The sequence below is a fragment of the Dasypus novemcinctus genome, chromosome 31, assembly GCF_030445035.2.
Source record: "Dasypus novemcinctus isolate mDasNov1 chromosome 31, mDasNov1.1.hap2, whole genome shotgun sequence".
Lineage (NCBI taxonomy): Eukaryota > Metazoa > Chordata > Mammalia > Cingulata > Dasypodidae > Dasypus > Dasypus novemcinctus.
In genome coordinates this window covers 20331245-20348412 of record NC_080703.1, presented here as the reverse complement: position 1 = coordinate 20348412, position 17168 = coordinate 20331245, and the positions used below count along the sequence as shown (strand labels likewise).

Genomic DNA, 17168 nt, shown 5'->3' with positions numbered 1-17168 from the left:
GCAGCACCCACAGGGTGCAGCACCCCCGTCTCCAGCACGGGTGGCCCTCGGCCACTCTGTGCTGCATTAAGTCTCAGCAGGGCACCTTCTACTGCTTCCCTTCCCGGATGACAGAGCCCACCGGGCAGCCGTGCACTCAGGAGAGGTGGCCCAGTGTGGCAGAGAATTATGACTGGGCTAAGTCGGTTGTGGCCACCGATTCGCCTCTCCCGGGGGAGCAGTCTGGGGAGGGCCACGTGTCCCCTTCTGACCAAGGAGACAGAACAAAAAGTGTGCCGCGGAGCGTCTGGGCAAGGTTTTCCATCATTCATGTTTAGAAGTGGACAACAGGGAAGCAGACTTGGCCCAGTGGTTAGGGCGTCCACTTACCACATGGGAGGTCCATGGTTCAAACCCCAGGCCTCCTTGACCCATGTGCAGCTGGCCCATGTGCAGTGCTGATGTACGCAAGGAGTGCCCTGCCATGCAGGGGTGTCCCCCGCATAGGGGAGCCCCACATGCATGGAGTGCACCCTGTAAGGAGAGCCGCCCAGCGCAAAAGGTAAGTGCAGCCTGCCCAGGAATGGAGCCACCCACATGGAGAGCTGACACAACAAGATGACACAACAAAAAGAGACACAGATTCCCATGCCGCTGACAACAACAGAAGCGGACAAAGAAGACACAGCAAATAGACACAGAACAGACAACAGGAGGTGAACGGGAGAGAAATAAATAAATCTTTTTTTTTTTTAAGTGGACAACAAACACAAAAAGTCTGCCCCTCCTTTCCCTGACTTCCTGGCTTCCACGTGGATGTGAAGATGTGATGCTTGGAACGTGGGGACCATTTGGGGGCCACGAGGGAAATGGCGAAAACGGCCCTGACATCTTTGCCCTGCTGTGTGAACCAGCCCATCTCCAGACTTCTGATGCGAGAGAGCTAGATGGTTGCACTGTTTGAGCCTTAAGTAGGTGGTTTTATTATTTGAGCCCTTGCTCCTCAAAACCTGCTCAGCGTGTCACACCTCATTTTCCCTCTCCCTGCTTTGTCCTGAATGATACTGCAGGGACAGACGCAGGACATTGTATATCCTGCCACAGCCCACTGGGTGGACTGGGAGTGTAGACTACAGTATAAACTATAATCCATGCTGCATAGCCGTGCTCTGAAATGTGTTCATCAAAAGCAATGAATGTGCCACACTGATGAAAAAGGTTGTCGATGGGGGAAAATTGGGGGGCGAGGGAAGTGGGGCATATAGGAACCTCCTATATTTTTTAAAGTAACATTTTGTGTGATCTCTGTAGCTTTTAAAAATCAATAAAAATATATTTTTTAAAAATCCTGCTCTGCACCAGCCTCACCTGGGAGCTTGCTGGACATGCAGCATCTCGGGCCCTGCTGCAGACCTCCGAAATCAGCATCTGCATTTTAATAAGATCTGGGCTGATGCACGTGTGCATGAAAGTCTGAGAAAGGTTGGGGTCAGTGCCACCTTTAGTAGACAGCCCCACTGCAGCTCGATGGCCCTCAGCTGTAACAAGGAGAGCACGGGGGTGCTCTCTCCCTCTCCTTCCCCTCGCCCCAGGTCTTACAATTCATTCTGCTCCCTGAGATGTGGACCCAGGTGGTATCTTCAAGGGGTGTCCTCGAGGTCTTGATGTTCTCACTTCCAACCCCCTCCTGGGAAAAATAATGAGGCTACCTAGAGCACCAAGCCCGTAATCATATACCCATCCACATAATTAGTCAAAATCCCCAAGCCCAAGGCCCTACCCAGTAACAGCCTCAGTTATTACAAATAGGATTAGGACAGCTGTGGTCATCATCTGCTATTCACGGAGCCCCAGCAGCGCTGTAAGGGGTATGAGAAGATTAACATATCAGAAGGGACTCGTAGGGAGGGCATTTCCCATCTAAGCAGGCACCGAGGGCCAAGGGTGCGCAGCCTGGCTGAGAGTCTTAGAAAATAATCGTTTAACCCTGATTCTGTGTATTCTATGAAGCTGATGAAAAGGGATTTGCAGGGTTTTGTCTAGATATTGAAAAGCAGAATATCCTTACCAAAAAAAAAAGGTACAGTAGCAATGAAAGAAAGAAGATTGGCAGTTTGTCCAGGTGCTCATAGAATATCCTCCAACAGAAGGCTCAGTTAGAATATTACAATCTACTTGGCGTGGCTTAACTCATGAGGAGGTGAAAGAAGTAAGGGTCAAGCCTGAATTTTCTTCCCTCTCCCCCCCTTTCCCCCCATCTCTCCCTCCCTTCCCCCCTTCCTCCCTTCCTTCCTCTCTATGCCCGTAACTAATCCCTAATATATAGGATGTCTGAAAGAAGCTGAAACAGAACCTGAGGGTTTCATGTTATTGCAATGAGACATCTAGACCTTAGACCTTGGAAACCTGTTGGAGAGAGCTCTTGAGTTGCTTCCTCAGTTTAAGGGCCATGCTAACAGATATGAAGGCAGTGAGTGACAGGACAACGCAAGGTTGTTATTTACCTTACCTGAACTTGAGGATTCCCTAGGGAAATGAAATCCCGACTTCAGAAGATTTTCACTACATTTGATAACTGCAAAGCATGTTTTAAGTTTGTCTTTGTGGACAATTTACCCTCTGCTGTATATTATCTAGCATCTACCCTTTTAGGTGGCTGTTTCAAAAGAAATTAACAGACTGAAAAAAAAAAACAGATGGAAAAAAAACGGAATTATCAAGATAATCCCGTATCTAGAATTTTAAAGACGAAAATATTTTTGAGATCTCTGGCAATATGGCCAAACTCTGGACAATATCTGGCTAAATTGACTGTGGATACTTTTTATTTTCCTAGAAACTGCCAAAATGGACACTGAAAGCCACCCTCAAATGGTATAAACCTAAAGTCATAACAGAGATGTTTCCTGGCAAAATAAACTCTGGAGATGAGTGCTCTCTCTCATATACGGCTGTTCTTAACTGAATTCATCAAAATTGGCCAATTACCTAAACAAGGCTTCTATCACTGTACTTTTTCTTTTGTGCTTTCATGTAATACTGATATCCATGGTTCTTAATTGCTGAAAGATAATACTTCACAATTTTTGTCAGTTTTTTTTTTTATTAGTGCAGCCTATCTACAAATACATTCATGAATACTCAGACCATTGATGAGAAGATGCAGACACTCCTGCCTAAGAGGCTAAAGGGAAACGTGGTTGAAATTGGAGGTGGTACAAGGGAAGTCTTGTTGATCAGAGAGAATTTTGCATTATTGAACCATCGACAATTCTAATTCTTGGACATCAAAGTAGAAGTGGAAAAAGAACGTAGAGAATGGAGGTGATAAAATGACTGGCAGGTTTATTTTAGAGGCAGAACGGGCAAGCAGTGTGTTTGGCCGTGTCTTATTCTTCTCGATTTCCCTTGCCCTACTTGAGAACATCATTCACTGCTCGGTCCGAGTCTCACTGATCTGTTAAATAGCTAGACAAATCTGATTCCTTCCTAGAAAGGCCAGAAAAGGGTACATTCTTTATCCTGGATGTAGTTTTAACTTGTCCCACCACTACTTCTTGGGGATTCCAAGGGTCTCCCAGCACCCCAGAGCTGTAGCACCTGAGCTGGGAGACTAGGGGATGCCCGCCCTCTACGCCAGCCAGGTCTGCCTACCCATCTCATTCCTTTCAGCCCTGTTTCCTGAGAAGGAACCCACCCCTTTTCTTGCACTTATTCTGGGAGAGGTTTTCTCAAAGGCCATGTTCATGTCAGACACAGCTTCCCTCTCTCCTGCCACCCCACTCGCCCTGCTTTCTTTGCTGGATGTTAGATGCCCCGTTGGCCTTAACTAATCTGCCTGTGCACTTCCCATCCTGTTGGTGCGGATCTGGGATCAGCCTCACTTCTCCAGCCCCTGTTGGCTTCCTCCCCTCCTTCCCCCAGCGCCCAGCCAACAGCCGGCAGCAACCCCATCCAGGGAGCAAGCAATGGCAGGAAAAGCAATTAACACCGATCTTTCTGCAAGCTGGAAGTTCTCCTAATGAAAACTTCTTTTCTATGATCTCAGGAGTCTAAATAACACCAGGGAAGGGGAGAAGAAGCATCTTATCAGTAAATGTGAGCAGGAGAAACAGAAAAGCTCAATAAAGATAAGCCTAAAATTTTACTCTCAGGTCCAGTTATCAGATATTGATATTTCTGTTGATTAAAATGACATGATAGGCTTCCTATATTTATGAAGAGTTCTTAGCACATTCACAAAGTATCTAAGAGCAGTTACAGCCAGCCCTGTAATCAAGAGTTAGTCCTAACATAATCACTTTCCTATGCTTAGCAAAGATGGATCTTATCGCAGCTAGCAGCTATCCATTAAAAGCAGGGACAATTATTTTGACAATACAAAGCTCAACACAAATGCAAAATACTAAATCAAAGGCAACTGATGAGCATTAACTGATGGACCATGTCACCATGCTGATGTTTACTAATTTTAAATCTTAGAGGGACAACCCAGTTTGCTACATAATTATCACTAACAGCAAGGTTAGAGATGACCTATTTCTAACCCCAGACAATGAGCCAATTATCAAATTCAACACTGTCCTGATCGCTGTCTGAAAAACCAAAAGGTACTGACATTAGACAGCGTTTAGACTTCTGACACAATAAAAATGACAAATACGTTTTATAAATGCGACAGGCCTGTTCATTTTTATAAATACAAGCTAACAGGAGAGGAAATACATTAATCTGTTCCACAAAAGATGGCTCAAATACATAGCTTTCTGCAATTTCCGAAGGAACCCTATCACCACACAAAAAAAGTAAAAGTTGTATTTTTTTAAAAAGTGGACTTCTCTCAAAATCAGAAAACAGAAAAAGGTCTAAATATCAACTATGATCAACACCAATAAAAATTCATGTATTTAGACTGAGAAATTATAGCTACTCTGTAGTTTTGCCTCTGACACACACACATGCATATACACACACTTCAGTGCACTCAAAGCATATAGGTACTGACATTTAAATCATGAAGCCTTGCCAAAAGAATTCTCAGAAGCAGTTGGCTTGTCCATGCTAAACATTTTCCTTGTGGTTTTTATTCTTTCTGAAGCAAACTTCCTTATGCAATCTAAACCCATGCTGCCTTTCTCCATTTTAAAAATTGCTGAGAAAGAAGTCCTTTAATGCAAGTGAGAGCCTCTATCACCCAACAGAGAGGCCAACTCAATAAGACCTTGTTGGAAAAAGGCAACCTCAGCTCCCTGGCCCCAGAAGAAAATGACCCCATAGGGTGGAAGATCTCACTCCACACATTTGGGATCTTGTGTAATCACTATAATGCTTTCGTAGACACATACCTGAAATGTTCAGCTCATGGACCCACCCAGGCCTCTAATCAGAATCTCTTTCCTGTTTAGACAATTCAGTGAAAATATCAGAGAGTCATTAAATAACATTGCTCTGTTGCAATTCCAAAGTGTCCATAATGAAGAGTGTTCAGCACATCATACATGGAGACCATTTGGGCTCAGAGCCAAAAAACCAAACAATAATAGAGACAATCAAGGGAGTGGAGAAAGGATGAGGACATCCAGCTAATGCAGAAATGAAATTTTTCTAGGGAGAATTATTTTATGGAATTCAGATGACTCCTGCAACCTGTCAGATTACTTCTGCAGTTCTATGAAAAGAAGGCTGCTTGGCTCAGTGGTCAACATAGAACTCATTTTGCCAGATCATTAGCCTGACTCACTTGGTGTTTCACTCTGCTTGTGTTCCACTCTGATTGTGGAAGCAGTTTACAGACAGATAAATGCACTGGGATGATGTTTGCAGAACGGGTGCATAGTTGTAGAAATTAAAGGAAAGAAGCTAAATCCCTGCCCCACCCCCCCAAAAAAATGTGGCTCCTCTGAATCACCTCCATTCACTGTTGCTTTGAAGATAATTCATGCTTACTCATGATATCCCCATTCATATAGGAATTGTTTTCAATGTAATAGTAATAATAATAATGGTAGCTGCCACTGGTGGAATGCTTGCCTTTTCTAAGATAGAATGCTATGGTCTTCATTCATTCATTCATACATCTACAATTTATTGAAAGTCTACCATGCAACAGAATTGTTCTAGGTTTCAGGGTGTAGTCTGAATAAAACAATGCCCCTGTTGTCATGGAACTTTGTTCCCAGTGAGAAAAGAAAAAAATAAATGAATAACTATAGAAGGTATCAGACGATAATTGGGGCTATAAGGAATAAAATGGGGGAAAAGGTGCCAGAGGGTGACAGTGTGAGTTGTGCTTTCCAGCCAAAGACCCCAAGAGCATATTTAGAGTCAAACAAGTTGGATTTATTGACTCATTGTGGCTAGGGAGAATGTACACCATTGGTATCCAAGGGCATCTAAGTAAGATGGATTCATTATAGGACTTGGGCTGTGTTAGGTAAAGTTAAGGGGAGGTTCAAAAAAGCAGGGCTGTGCTCGCACTGGATCCTGTCAGAAAGCTGGGGGTAATTCCATGATTGGGTTTCTTAGTAATTCGTGTGTCAGTCACTCATAGTAGCCGGAAGGGGGATAAGTGGTTACATTTGCTTTAGTTCTTGTTTTTGTCTATATTCAGACATTATGCTGGAGGGGTCTTGCTTTATCACAGTCACAGAGAAGCCTTGTCTGACGATGTGAGTCTATGAAATGGCTTATGTTCAACTATGAGTCCTCTAGCCCGGGGATTGAGTTCCCAGTCAACTCCCAGCTGCTAGGGGCCGTTTTCCTCTTTCTCAACCACAATCCTCACTCAACTTTACGAAACAGGTACTATCATGAAAGAAGAAAATCAGGCACAGAATGGTGAAGGACCTATTCTAGAGCCAGCGATGAGGAGAAGACTCCAGAGTCAGCCTCTTATCAGACTCTACACAGGGGACCCTTTCGTCTTCCCTTGGCAAGGAGATATCTTCCAAAGTGCCAGAGGGGTGTTTCAGTGGGGGCTGAAGGGAGAGGGGGAGAGGCAAAGCCTGGAGGGCAAGCGGCCAGCAGCAGACATGGTCAGCACAAGGCCAGAGGATGTGCCAAGGCCCAAGAAATTAAGTCCACACGTTCACGGTCAAGGCAAAAGTACTTTTCTCCCAGAATGGAGGAAATGTTTTCCATTCTATTTCCACTGGAAATGAATTCAATAAATTCAATCAAAACCAATTTATCTCAGCAACTTATGCACTATAACTGATGTATTAAATACTGGAAAAAGTAGTTTAAAAAAAATATATATATATATAAAGGGAATGTTGTGATGTGTGAGAACAATATAGTAGGAGGCAATTAATATCTATTCTCTTCCACGTTTTGAACATGCCCTCCCCCACAGCTGCGGGCATTGAGGCTTACCAAAAGGTTTTCTGGCTTGAGGTCCCGGTGCACGATGCGCTTGTCATGCATGTGTACGAGCGCCTTACACAAGTCCATGATCATGAGGGCAGCCGCATGCTCCGGGAACTTCACGCTTTCGATGATTGCGTCAAAGAGATCCCCTCCCCGCACGTGCTCCATGATGAGGTAGATCTCCGTGTCTGTCTCGTACACTTCGTGCAGCTTCACTATGTTGGGATGACAGAGGTTCTGGATCACCAAGATCTCGCTGTCAACCATGTCCTCCTTGCCCTTGAGCTTCGCCTTGTCAATGATCTTCATGGCATAGGACTGCCTGCTTTCCCGGTGCCTGCACTCCTTCACGACGGCAAAATTCCCATCCCCGATGACCCGGCCCATCTCGTAATGCTTCTGCACGTCAGCTGCGATGATGCCCACGGGTCGCAGCCTCCGGCCCAGCGGCCGACCCTGCTTGTTTTCTTCTGGCCTCATCTTGGGCTCCTTTTCTGCCCGTGTGGGTTCATCGTCTCGGAGAACCATCTTTCTCCCTCCTGGCAGGCAGGCCTTCTTCTCCTTCTCTGCCCCCTTCTCATCCCCTTGTGGCCTGGGGAGCTTCTCGGAGTCAGCCTGGCGCTCTCGCGTGAGCCAGCCCCCATGCTTGCTCCTGCCAGCGGGCCGGGAGTCGTTCCTCACTGCCCTCGGCCCCTCCTCCGTGCCCGGCTGAACTTCTTCAAGTTCCTTCGTAGCCTTGGCGGCTCCCTGAGGCTGGCTTGGCTGACCTTCTGGGTCTCTGTCCTCTTTCTTCTCTGTGTTCTTGCTGGGTCTCCTCAGCTCTTGAGTGGGGTTCCTGAGACTGCCCCTGCGGCTGTCGTCCTTCCACACTTCCTCCCCCGCTGGGGGGTTCACCTCCGGAGACCTCCTGCAGCTTCTCGTCCTCACGAGCTTCTCCACGTCATACCTTTGACACTTCCCCAAGTCCAGCTCACTCGTCCCCAAGGAGAGCCTCTCCCTCTGCAAGCTCTGCTGGAGCTCTCGCTCTCTCTTGCACTTCTCACATCTGATAATCTCACCAGAGGTCTTCTCGATCTCCACCCCAAGGTGCTTCTCTCCACTCACTTGCCTCTCCACTAGAGTGGCTTCCCTGGGGGGTTTGCCACTGGGTTCGGGCTCCCATTTCCCCCTCACCCACTTCTTTGGGGCCCTCGCCCTGTCCTCCAGCGCCAGCTCCATGGGCGTCTTCTCCTGGTCCCTGATGAACACCTTGGACCCTGCAGTCCCAGGGCAGCTCTTGACGGTTTCAGCCTCCCCACAGTGGGGAGCCCCTTTCAGAGCCTTGCTATGAAGCCTGCTCCTCGGCCCTGGGGAAGGCAGTTGGCTGTGCGGGGTCAACGTCAGGGCCCGGGCTTTGCTGGGGTACAGTTCTTCCATGGCCACCTGGATGTTCTTCAGGGTCAGCGGTTCTTTTCCCATGGCTATGAAAGCATCGCCTTCCCTGAAGAAATCAGAGATGCTCCTGATTTCCCTGCCCTTGAGGCTGAACAGTCTTCTGACGTGATCATTCTTCCGTCTTGGGAAGCCCAGGGCTTCCGAGATGTCGGCCAGGAGCTGCTCGAACGTCTGCACCGCCCGCCTGTTGAGGAGCAGGGTGATCTTCCGGAGGGGGTGTCCCCCCAGCTTCACCACCGTCACCACCGTGGGCCTCAGCGGGCTGCCCTCGCCATGGGCACAGCCATTCTGGGGGCTGAACACGGGCACGATGGAGCCGCGCGGCCCCAGGAACGGTTTCTCCAGGTTTCCGCGGCCAGCAGGCAGCCATGAGCACTGAAGCTTCCGCTTGGTGATTTTTGAGCTTAAATATTTCAGAGAATGGTCGCAGAGGCCTCGATGTTCTGGAACAGGAAAAGGACAACAGAGTATTATTAGTCAAGGTAGGCTCAAAGCTTCACCCGTCACCAAAGCTTTCCTAGAGATGACCGATTCGATCATCACAGCTTTATAAGTAAGACCTTCGAGGGTCTGCTTGACACAATGGAGCCATCACATTTCAGGTCTAATCCCCAGATTCCTCTAGGAGAGGCCAGGCGTGCAGAACGGAATCGACACGGGGCCTGAGCTGACCCCTCCAGGACTCGCAGAGACTGCACCAGGAGCTGGCCCTCAGGGCCCCTGTAGGCCAGGGCTGACCCTGTGTACCCCACTCCGCCTACCCTAGAGCACAAAGACCTTCGAGAATCTACATTGGAGACAAATGGCCCAAGGTTTGCTGCCCAGGAAACACCAACGAGAGGCCAGGCCATTCTGGAACTCGAGGGAACCCAAAAATCTTCCCCAACTCTTTGCCAAGAACAGTCCTCAGCTGGACTCCCAGCTTACTTGAGATGAGGTGGAATGTGAAGCTGATAGGACCCCAGGGTTTGAGGCAGATCTGGATTTGAATCCTGGCACAGCCACTTCCGATTTATGGGAACTTGGGAAACTACTTATGTTTCAGCTTTTTCATCTATAGAGTAAGGATGATAACTACCTTTCTCCAAGAGGTTGGAAGGAGTAAGTGATCAGAACTCACTAAACAGAGTGCTTGACACACAATAAGGACACAGTAAGTGCCAGTTATTAAAACTGCCCTTACTATCTTAATGCATACCTCATATTATAATTTTATTTCAATAGTGATATAATCTATTGACAAAATAGAAATCTATTGTACCAGCCTCACCTATCACCACCAAAACTCAGGGACCAGCATAATGGGGTGGGTATTTCTTAAAGTTCTGATTGCGGTTCTTTAGCATTATGGGTTGGGATAAGAAAGTTGAAGGAAAATAATAAATAAATAAGGAAAAAGGTGAAAAAACATAAAAAGAAAGTTGAAGGAAATTTCAGTCTAGGTATAAAAAAGTTCTTTTCCAGATGTTTTCCCCCCCTCCTTATTAAAAAAGAAAGAAATCAATATTATATTAATATTCAGCATTTCAGTAATGAGAATGGGCAGGAATAAAACAAAAACCTTTATCCAGCCACAATAAAATAGCTGAGGCAAAAGTGCTTTCACTTTCCCGATATTTGTCTGGGTCAGGAGAGAAAACAGGGAAATGACAGAGCTGGTAACTTGGTTAAAGCATGAGGGCGGGCTGTAAATTATGAAATTTACCCCCATGGGATCCATACATCATATCCTACATGTGGGAATCTGTCATTTTATGCTTCCTTTAAAAAATTCCGTTTTCTAGTGTATTTGAATCAACGCCACTAGAATCTCCAGTTGTGCCAGGACAGGCAGTTTGGCCCAGCATATTTACAGAGGATGGTTTTGGTTGTTTAATTATAAAGTGCAATCTGTACTGAGATGATTTCCATCCAGACACAGGTGTCAGATTAGATGACAAAGTGGTGGCTGGTACTGAACTTCCCACATGCCATAAATTTATAAGCTCCCCATCACACTTACAGTTAAACCATTTGTTTGCAGACATCTGTTACTATTCCTTTTTTTTTTCTTGCAGTGCCTCTAATCTCGCTGCCTCTATTTCTGTCTCAGATAAATTGATGCTGAGAAAGACAAGAGAGAGGGAGAGAGAGATCTACAGCAGTAGTACTAGTTTGTGTTTCCTGCACTGGAAAAACCGAGGAAGGGTTTAAGGAGGTAACTGCACCAAAGGATGGGGTTTTCATTCGTTTTCCTTATGGTGCATCACACAGACTAGAGCCCTCGAGACACATGTCACATAATTAAATGGAGTCCTGATGAATGTAGATGAGTATAGAGACAGAAAAGGGATTTTGCCATATACCCAAGGCTGGGGCTTTTCCAAGCAAATGTAGACTAAAGATAGCATTACAGATTGAATTGTATTCCCCCAAAAAATATGCTGAAGTCCTACACAAACAGCACCCAGCATGTGACCTTATTTGGAAGTAGAGTCGTAGCTGGTGGAATTAGTTAAGATAAGGTCCTAGTAACGTAGGGTGGGCCCTTGACCGAATGTGACCCGTGTCCTTACAAGATGGGAAGAGGACCCATAGGCACAGGGAAGGCAGCCACGTGGCAGTGGAAGCAGAGATTCAGGGGCTGCAGCTGCAAGCCACGGAATGCCCCGGATGGCCATCAAACCCCCAAAGCGACAGGGCAAGGAAGGATTGTGCCCCAGGGGTTGCAGAGGGAGCACGACCCTGCCCATTCCTTGACTTCTGACTTCTAGACTGTAGACAGTGAAGTTCTGCTGTTTTAAGCCACCCAGTTTGTGTTACAGGAGAGTAACACAGATAGGGGGGCTCAGGGGACCAACTGCTGGCTGAGGTCTGAGTGGCAGACCCTCCGGGAAAACGCGGAGACAAGTAGAGCAGGAGGAGGCCAGGACCACGGGCAGCCAAGAGTGCTCAAAAGGCAGGAGTTGAGTTGGGCTTTCACCATTTGAGGAGGGGAAGGCCAAGGACTCATGAAGCCAAGGCTGAGTGGGCTGCCCCCATGGACGCTGAGGTCACCACGGGTGAAGGTAAGACTCAGGGTAGAAAAGACACTGGCAAGAGGGGAGAGGTGTCTGGACAGTCACTAGATGACAGTGACAGGAAAGGGGTACGTTGTGTCACTGGATGATAAAAGCCAACAAAGAAAGGATGCACAGCAGGGAAGAGAAAGAATGACTCTGAAGCAGCCCAGGATGCTAAATTCTGATCCTTGCTTTTAAGAGCCATGATTCCAAGACAAGAAGCATTCTCTATTCCAGGGAAGAGAGAGAAGAGGGTTCCTCAGGGGAAACCAAGAGGACAAGAAAGCAGCTGGTGACAACGTTAGGGATACAGGAGACCTCAGCATGGAAGGGGGCTCAGGAAAGGCCCCGGAGAACGGTCCAGGATGGCATGTTAGGAGGCATGGAACAGGACAGAGGCCAACGGGCTCACGTGTTGAGCTGTGACCTGGGATGACCGGGGTCCAAGTCGTGTTGGGACCAGTGGCCTCAAGACGGCAAGCAGTGCAACCATGGAGGTGGGTGTGATGACAGCCACTTGGCCCCAGGTGCCCAGGGCAGGGGCGGGGGGTGTGAGGGAAGCAGCGTGGTCTCTTGGTGGCTGTCCTCAGTGTGGTTGGCAAGCTCTATTTCAAGACCTGCCCTGATTCCTGGAGGTCAGGGAGGCAATCTGGGATAACCATCCCTAACTGAGAAGACCCCGTCCAAGGGGGGTGACGCGAAGGTTCTGAAGGCAGAGCAGCTCGGGGCAAGCTCCATCGACTGCCCAGGAATTCAGGAACTCACTGGAAATCTCCACAGTCTGGGGCGAAAGTGAGAACTCAGTTCCCACCCCTCCCCAACACAACTGAGAGCCTGGACATGGGACTTCCAGTTTGCCTGCATCAAGCAGCTGGGGTGCATCAGGAAAACGGCAAGCTCAGGTTGCACATATTTTTATCCCCAAACCCCTTCTTCCACACACCCTTCTTCCTCCTTTAAAAATTCTTAGTCCAGGGAAGCAGATGTGGCTCAAGAGATAGAGCTTCCGCCTGCCACATGGGAGGACCTGGGTTCGATCCCTGGGGCCTCCTGGTGAAAAAGAAGAAAGAGTGCCCACATGGCAAGCCAGTGCCTACATGAGTGTCCACGTGGTAAGCCAGTGCCCACACAAGCGCCCACGTGGTGAGCCAGTGCCTATGCAAGTGAGTCAAGCAGCAAGATGATGACACATCAAAAGAGAGACAAGGGGAGAGTCAAGGTGAAGTGCAACAGAGACCAGGAACTGAGGTGGCGCAATTGACAGGGAAACTCTCTTTACATCAGAGGTCCCCAGGATCGAATCCTGGTGAATCCTAGAAGAGAGAAAATGAGAAGAGAAGACAACACAGACAGCAAAAAAACAGCAGGAGGGGAGGAGGCAAAGGGGGAAAAGTAAATAAATAAACTTTTTTTAAAAATTTCTTAAGTCCAGAAAGATTTATCTCTACTTCTTTAAAGTAAGGGGTAAAAATTAAAAAGAGAGACTCTAAAAGCCTGGTCTGCAGCCAGGGAAAGCAAACATTAGGAAGAGGAAGAGCTGGTCCAAGCCCTGACTGTGGGCCATCTCCAAGACCAGTCTCACCACTGGGGACCCTCGAGCTAAATGTTAGCAGAATTCTCCCAGAGCCGACTTGAGTCAACTGGACCAGGAAGCCAAAGGCTGGCCTGCATCCACCCATCTCCAGCAACAACCTCACCTAGAAAATCCACTCTATTGAACTATAAGCCTGTGGTTCTACCCATTTTGAACTCCAAGTGAAGGGAAATGTCACATGGCTCAACCTACCATCATCTAGGATAATAATCCTGACTCTGCCTCCACATCAACATTAGATAGTTTATGAAGACAAAGGGAGTAAAACTTTAACATCCCAATTCCCAGTCCTCTGCCACCAAGCCTGGAGAGCTGCTCTTGTAAGACCTGGCGTTACTGCGAACATACTACAGCACCATAAACTGGCCTCAACTTGACGTTCATATGCCCCAGTACCAAAGTTCGCAGGGTTCCTGCCCCATGCCAGTCTACTCACGCATACAACAGAAAGAGCACTGCTTTCAAGATCCACTCCTACAGTGAGCCCTTTACACCATCCTGGAGGTCTAAACCCAAACTTCTCAGCTCGATAAGGCCCTCCACCTGTCATCCCAACCCCATGCCCCCCTCACTCCTGCCGTGCATCCAAGCCTCTCCCTAAGACCCATATCTAACCACAAAACCTTCCCTGACCTCACGAGCCCACAGAGGTAGCTCACTCCTCTGAAGCCCTGCTCATTCATTAAGCAAACATTTAGCATGAACACGTGAGACCCAAGCCAATCTTTTTATTTCCCTCCCTTTCCCTCCACCCTGCTGTTTTTGCTGTCTGTGTCCATTCACTGTGTGATCTTCTGTGTCCCTTTCTCTTTTTGTCTTCTCTTCTCATTTTCTCTCCTCTAGGATTCACTGGGATTCGATCCTGGGGACCTCTGATGTGGAGAGAGGTTCCCTGTCAATTGCACAACCTCAGTTCCTGGTCTCTGCTGTGCTTCACCTTGACTCTCCCCTTCGTCTCTCTTTTGGTGCTTCATCATCCTGCTGCGTGACTCGGTTGCGCGGGCACTGGATCACCGCATAGACACTCGGCACACCGCGAGGGCCCTCAGCTCGCCATGCAGGCACTCGGCTTGCCACGTGGGCACTTGCATGGACACTCGGCTCACTGCACGGGCACCCACATGGGCACTCGGCTTGCCACATGGGCACCCAGCTCACCATGCAGGCACTGGCTCGCCGCACAGGCACGCGTTCTCTTCTTCTTTTTCACCTGGAGGCCCCAGGGATTGAACCCAGGTCCTCCCATATGGTAGGCGGAAGCCCTATCACTTGAGGCACATCCGCTTCCCCCAAGCCAATTTTGGGGTGCAGAATACCTGGTCTGGCCTTCTGCTCATCTGGGCTAAATATCACTTCAGCTTTGTATGTGCAAATATTCTCTTCTTAACTAAAGTGGAAACTCTTCAAAGACTGAGACCATGGGTTATGCAAAGTCCCCTACTCCAGCCCTAACACACAGAGTAAGCTCTCAGGATTTGGGCAACAAATTCCCCACCCTAACACCAAACACAAATACCCATTCTCAGTCTTCTGGCTCTCACTGTAAAGAACTGAAAGTTAGCTACCTCTTTCAGTAATGGTAGACGTCACGCCACCCATCTCCTAGGTAAATTAAATAAATGAGATGAAAAGAAGACATACATCCATTTAACACAAGGAAAACTTGCCAGGGCAATGTTTATATAGAACAACTAATAGTGGTGAGCAGTACATATCTTTAGCATTTAAGAAGGTCTTAATTTAGGGCTGTATAATGAACATGGGACGTGGGGTCAGGAGACCCAAATTTAAATCCGACTACACTCAGCACATTACACCATCTCTCTGAGCCTCAGTTTCCCTACCTGCCAGACTGCAGTGACAGCTCACTGATGCGAAGGCTGCCCAGAGCACTGCTTAGCATAAAGGGGGCACTCAGAGGGTGTTTGTTTCCTTCCCACTCCAAAAGAAAGCAGGTCTGGTAACCTTGAGTCTTTCCCCAAATCCATATACATCTCAAGGTCAAAGGGAATACGATGCTAAATGTGACTCTCAGCAGGAAGCATCTGTCAGCCAGGTAGCAAGTGAAATAGAACACCAGGAGGGATCAGTTAATAAAAGAAACACTCAGCAAAACTGAGCACACAGCTCTTTGGGGGAGAGAAACAGACCTCGTGCTTGCTGATCCCAGGATTCCGCAACTCTGGGGGAAGGCGGTAAACGAACTGCGCCGGCGTTCTGCAGTTATTACCCCTAATGGGTTGGACTCCTGGCACTTTTGTCTCGCCTCTGCTGCTGCAACTCGGATGAATTCAGCAGAATCGCTTCACTGGAGAGACTACCAGAGTGATGGCAAATCACATTAACCCACTTTCCTGTCTAACCACTTTCTATTTTGCCTAAGTTATTATTCATCAGGTTTGGGGCCAAGAATGTAACAATAATAATAATATACAGCTAACCTTAAGCATTTACGTTGTATGTTTCATCTGAACTGAGAGAGATCACTTTTTCAACTCACTTTTAAAGCAGAATCAACATGTCTAGCTAAGAAAAAAAGAATAACTATCTCTGGTCAGTTTTACTTTGGAATTCTCATCTTGGCTGCTGGAAAAGTGTAATAATATACCACGAAAAAGAAATAGGAGGGAAGCAGACGTGGCTCAACTGATAGAGCGTCTGCCTACCATATGGAGAGTCCAGGGTTCAATACGCAGGGCCTCTTGACCCTGGTAAGCTGGCCCACGGGCAGTCCTGCCACATGCAAGGAGTGCCATTGGCGTGCCACACAGAAGCGCCCCCACGTAGGGGTGCCCCATGCACAAGGAGTGCACCCCACAAGGAGAGCCACCCTGCATGAAAAAAGCACAGCCCGCCCAAGAGTGGCACCGCACACACAGAGAGCTGATGCAGCAAGATGGCGCACCAACAACAAAAAAAGAGACAGTTTCCCAGTATCACCTGACAACGCAAGCAGATGCAGAAGAACACACAGCAAAATGGACACGAGAGAGCAGGCAAGGGGAGGGGGGAGAGGAGAGAAATAAATTTTAAAATTCTTTTAAATCTTTAAATAAAAGAAGCAACGGGAGAACCACACTCAAATTGCCAAAGAACATAAGTAACGCATAAACACTTACTGAACATTTGCAAATTATGTGTACGAAAAGAAATGGAAATCAGTGTTTTAAAATACCTGGTGACAGCCAATACAACAACAACAACAAAATAAAAACCTGTGAAATAAAAGCACATCTTAATAGCATGTTATTAATCACCCCCTTCCTAGGAAGAGAAGCATGTGCTAAAATACTTTTCCTTTTATGAACTTTATATTTCTTGGTGGTCTCACCAGATCATTTGTGGCCTCAGGATACAGTACTGAGAAGACTATTCGCTCCTATTCTTCTGGAAGGTATAGGAGGACTGGCTGAAATCATTGTCCTTTTCACTGACGAATCGGGGGTCCTGGGCATTTTCCAGGGGCTACTTGAGAGCAAACTCGGTTTGGCCATTCACGCCAGAAACATTTGTGAACTTAGATTACGCAAACGTCCCGAGGAAGGTGTTCTGAAAGGATAAAAAATTGGAATGGAGCCTCTTGCTAAGCCTCAAAAATGCTACTATTTCATACCTTGGAGGCTAGCCAATGCCTGCACCTGTCCACGCTAGAGAAATTAACAAGCGTGAGTTTATTAAATGAAAATAATCCCTGAGCCTGACGCTTTCAGGCCAGTTGTTGGCCGTGGTCGCTGAGGACGCGCGGGTCTCTG

At 47.4% G+C, this 17168-nt stretch overlaps 1 protein-coding gene across 1 annotated transcript in view; it reads right to left on the bottom strand.

Moving 5' to 3' along the window:
• The window catches only part of DCLK3 (doublecortin like kinase 3), an 80304-nt gene that overhangs the window by 44013 nt on the left and 19123 nt on the right, over positions 1–17168 (bottom strand). The window contains exon 2 of the mRNA XM_058290592.2: positions 7354–9224. Within this exon, the coding sequence (XP_058146575.1) occupies positions 7354–9224 (1871 nt within the window). The remainder of the gene's footprint in view (positions 1–7353; positions 9225–17168) is intronic.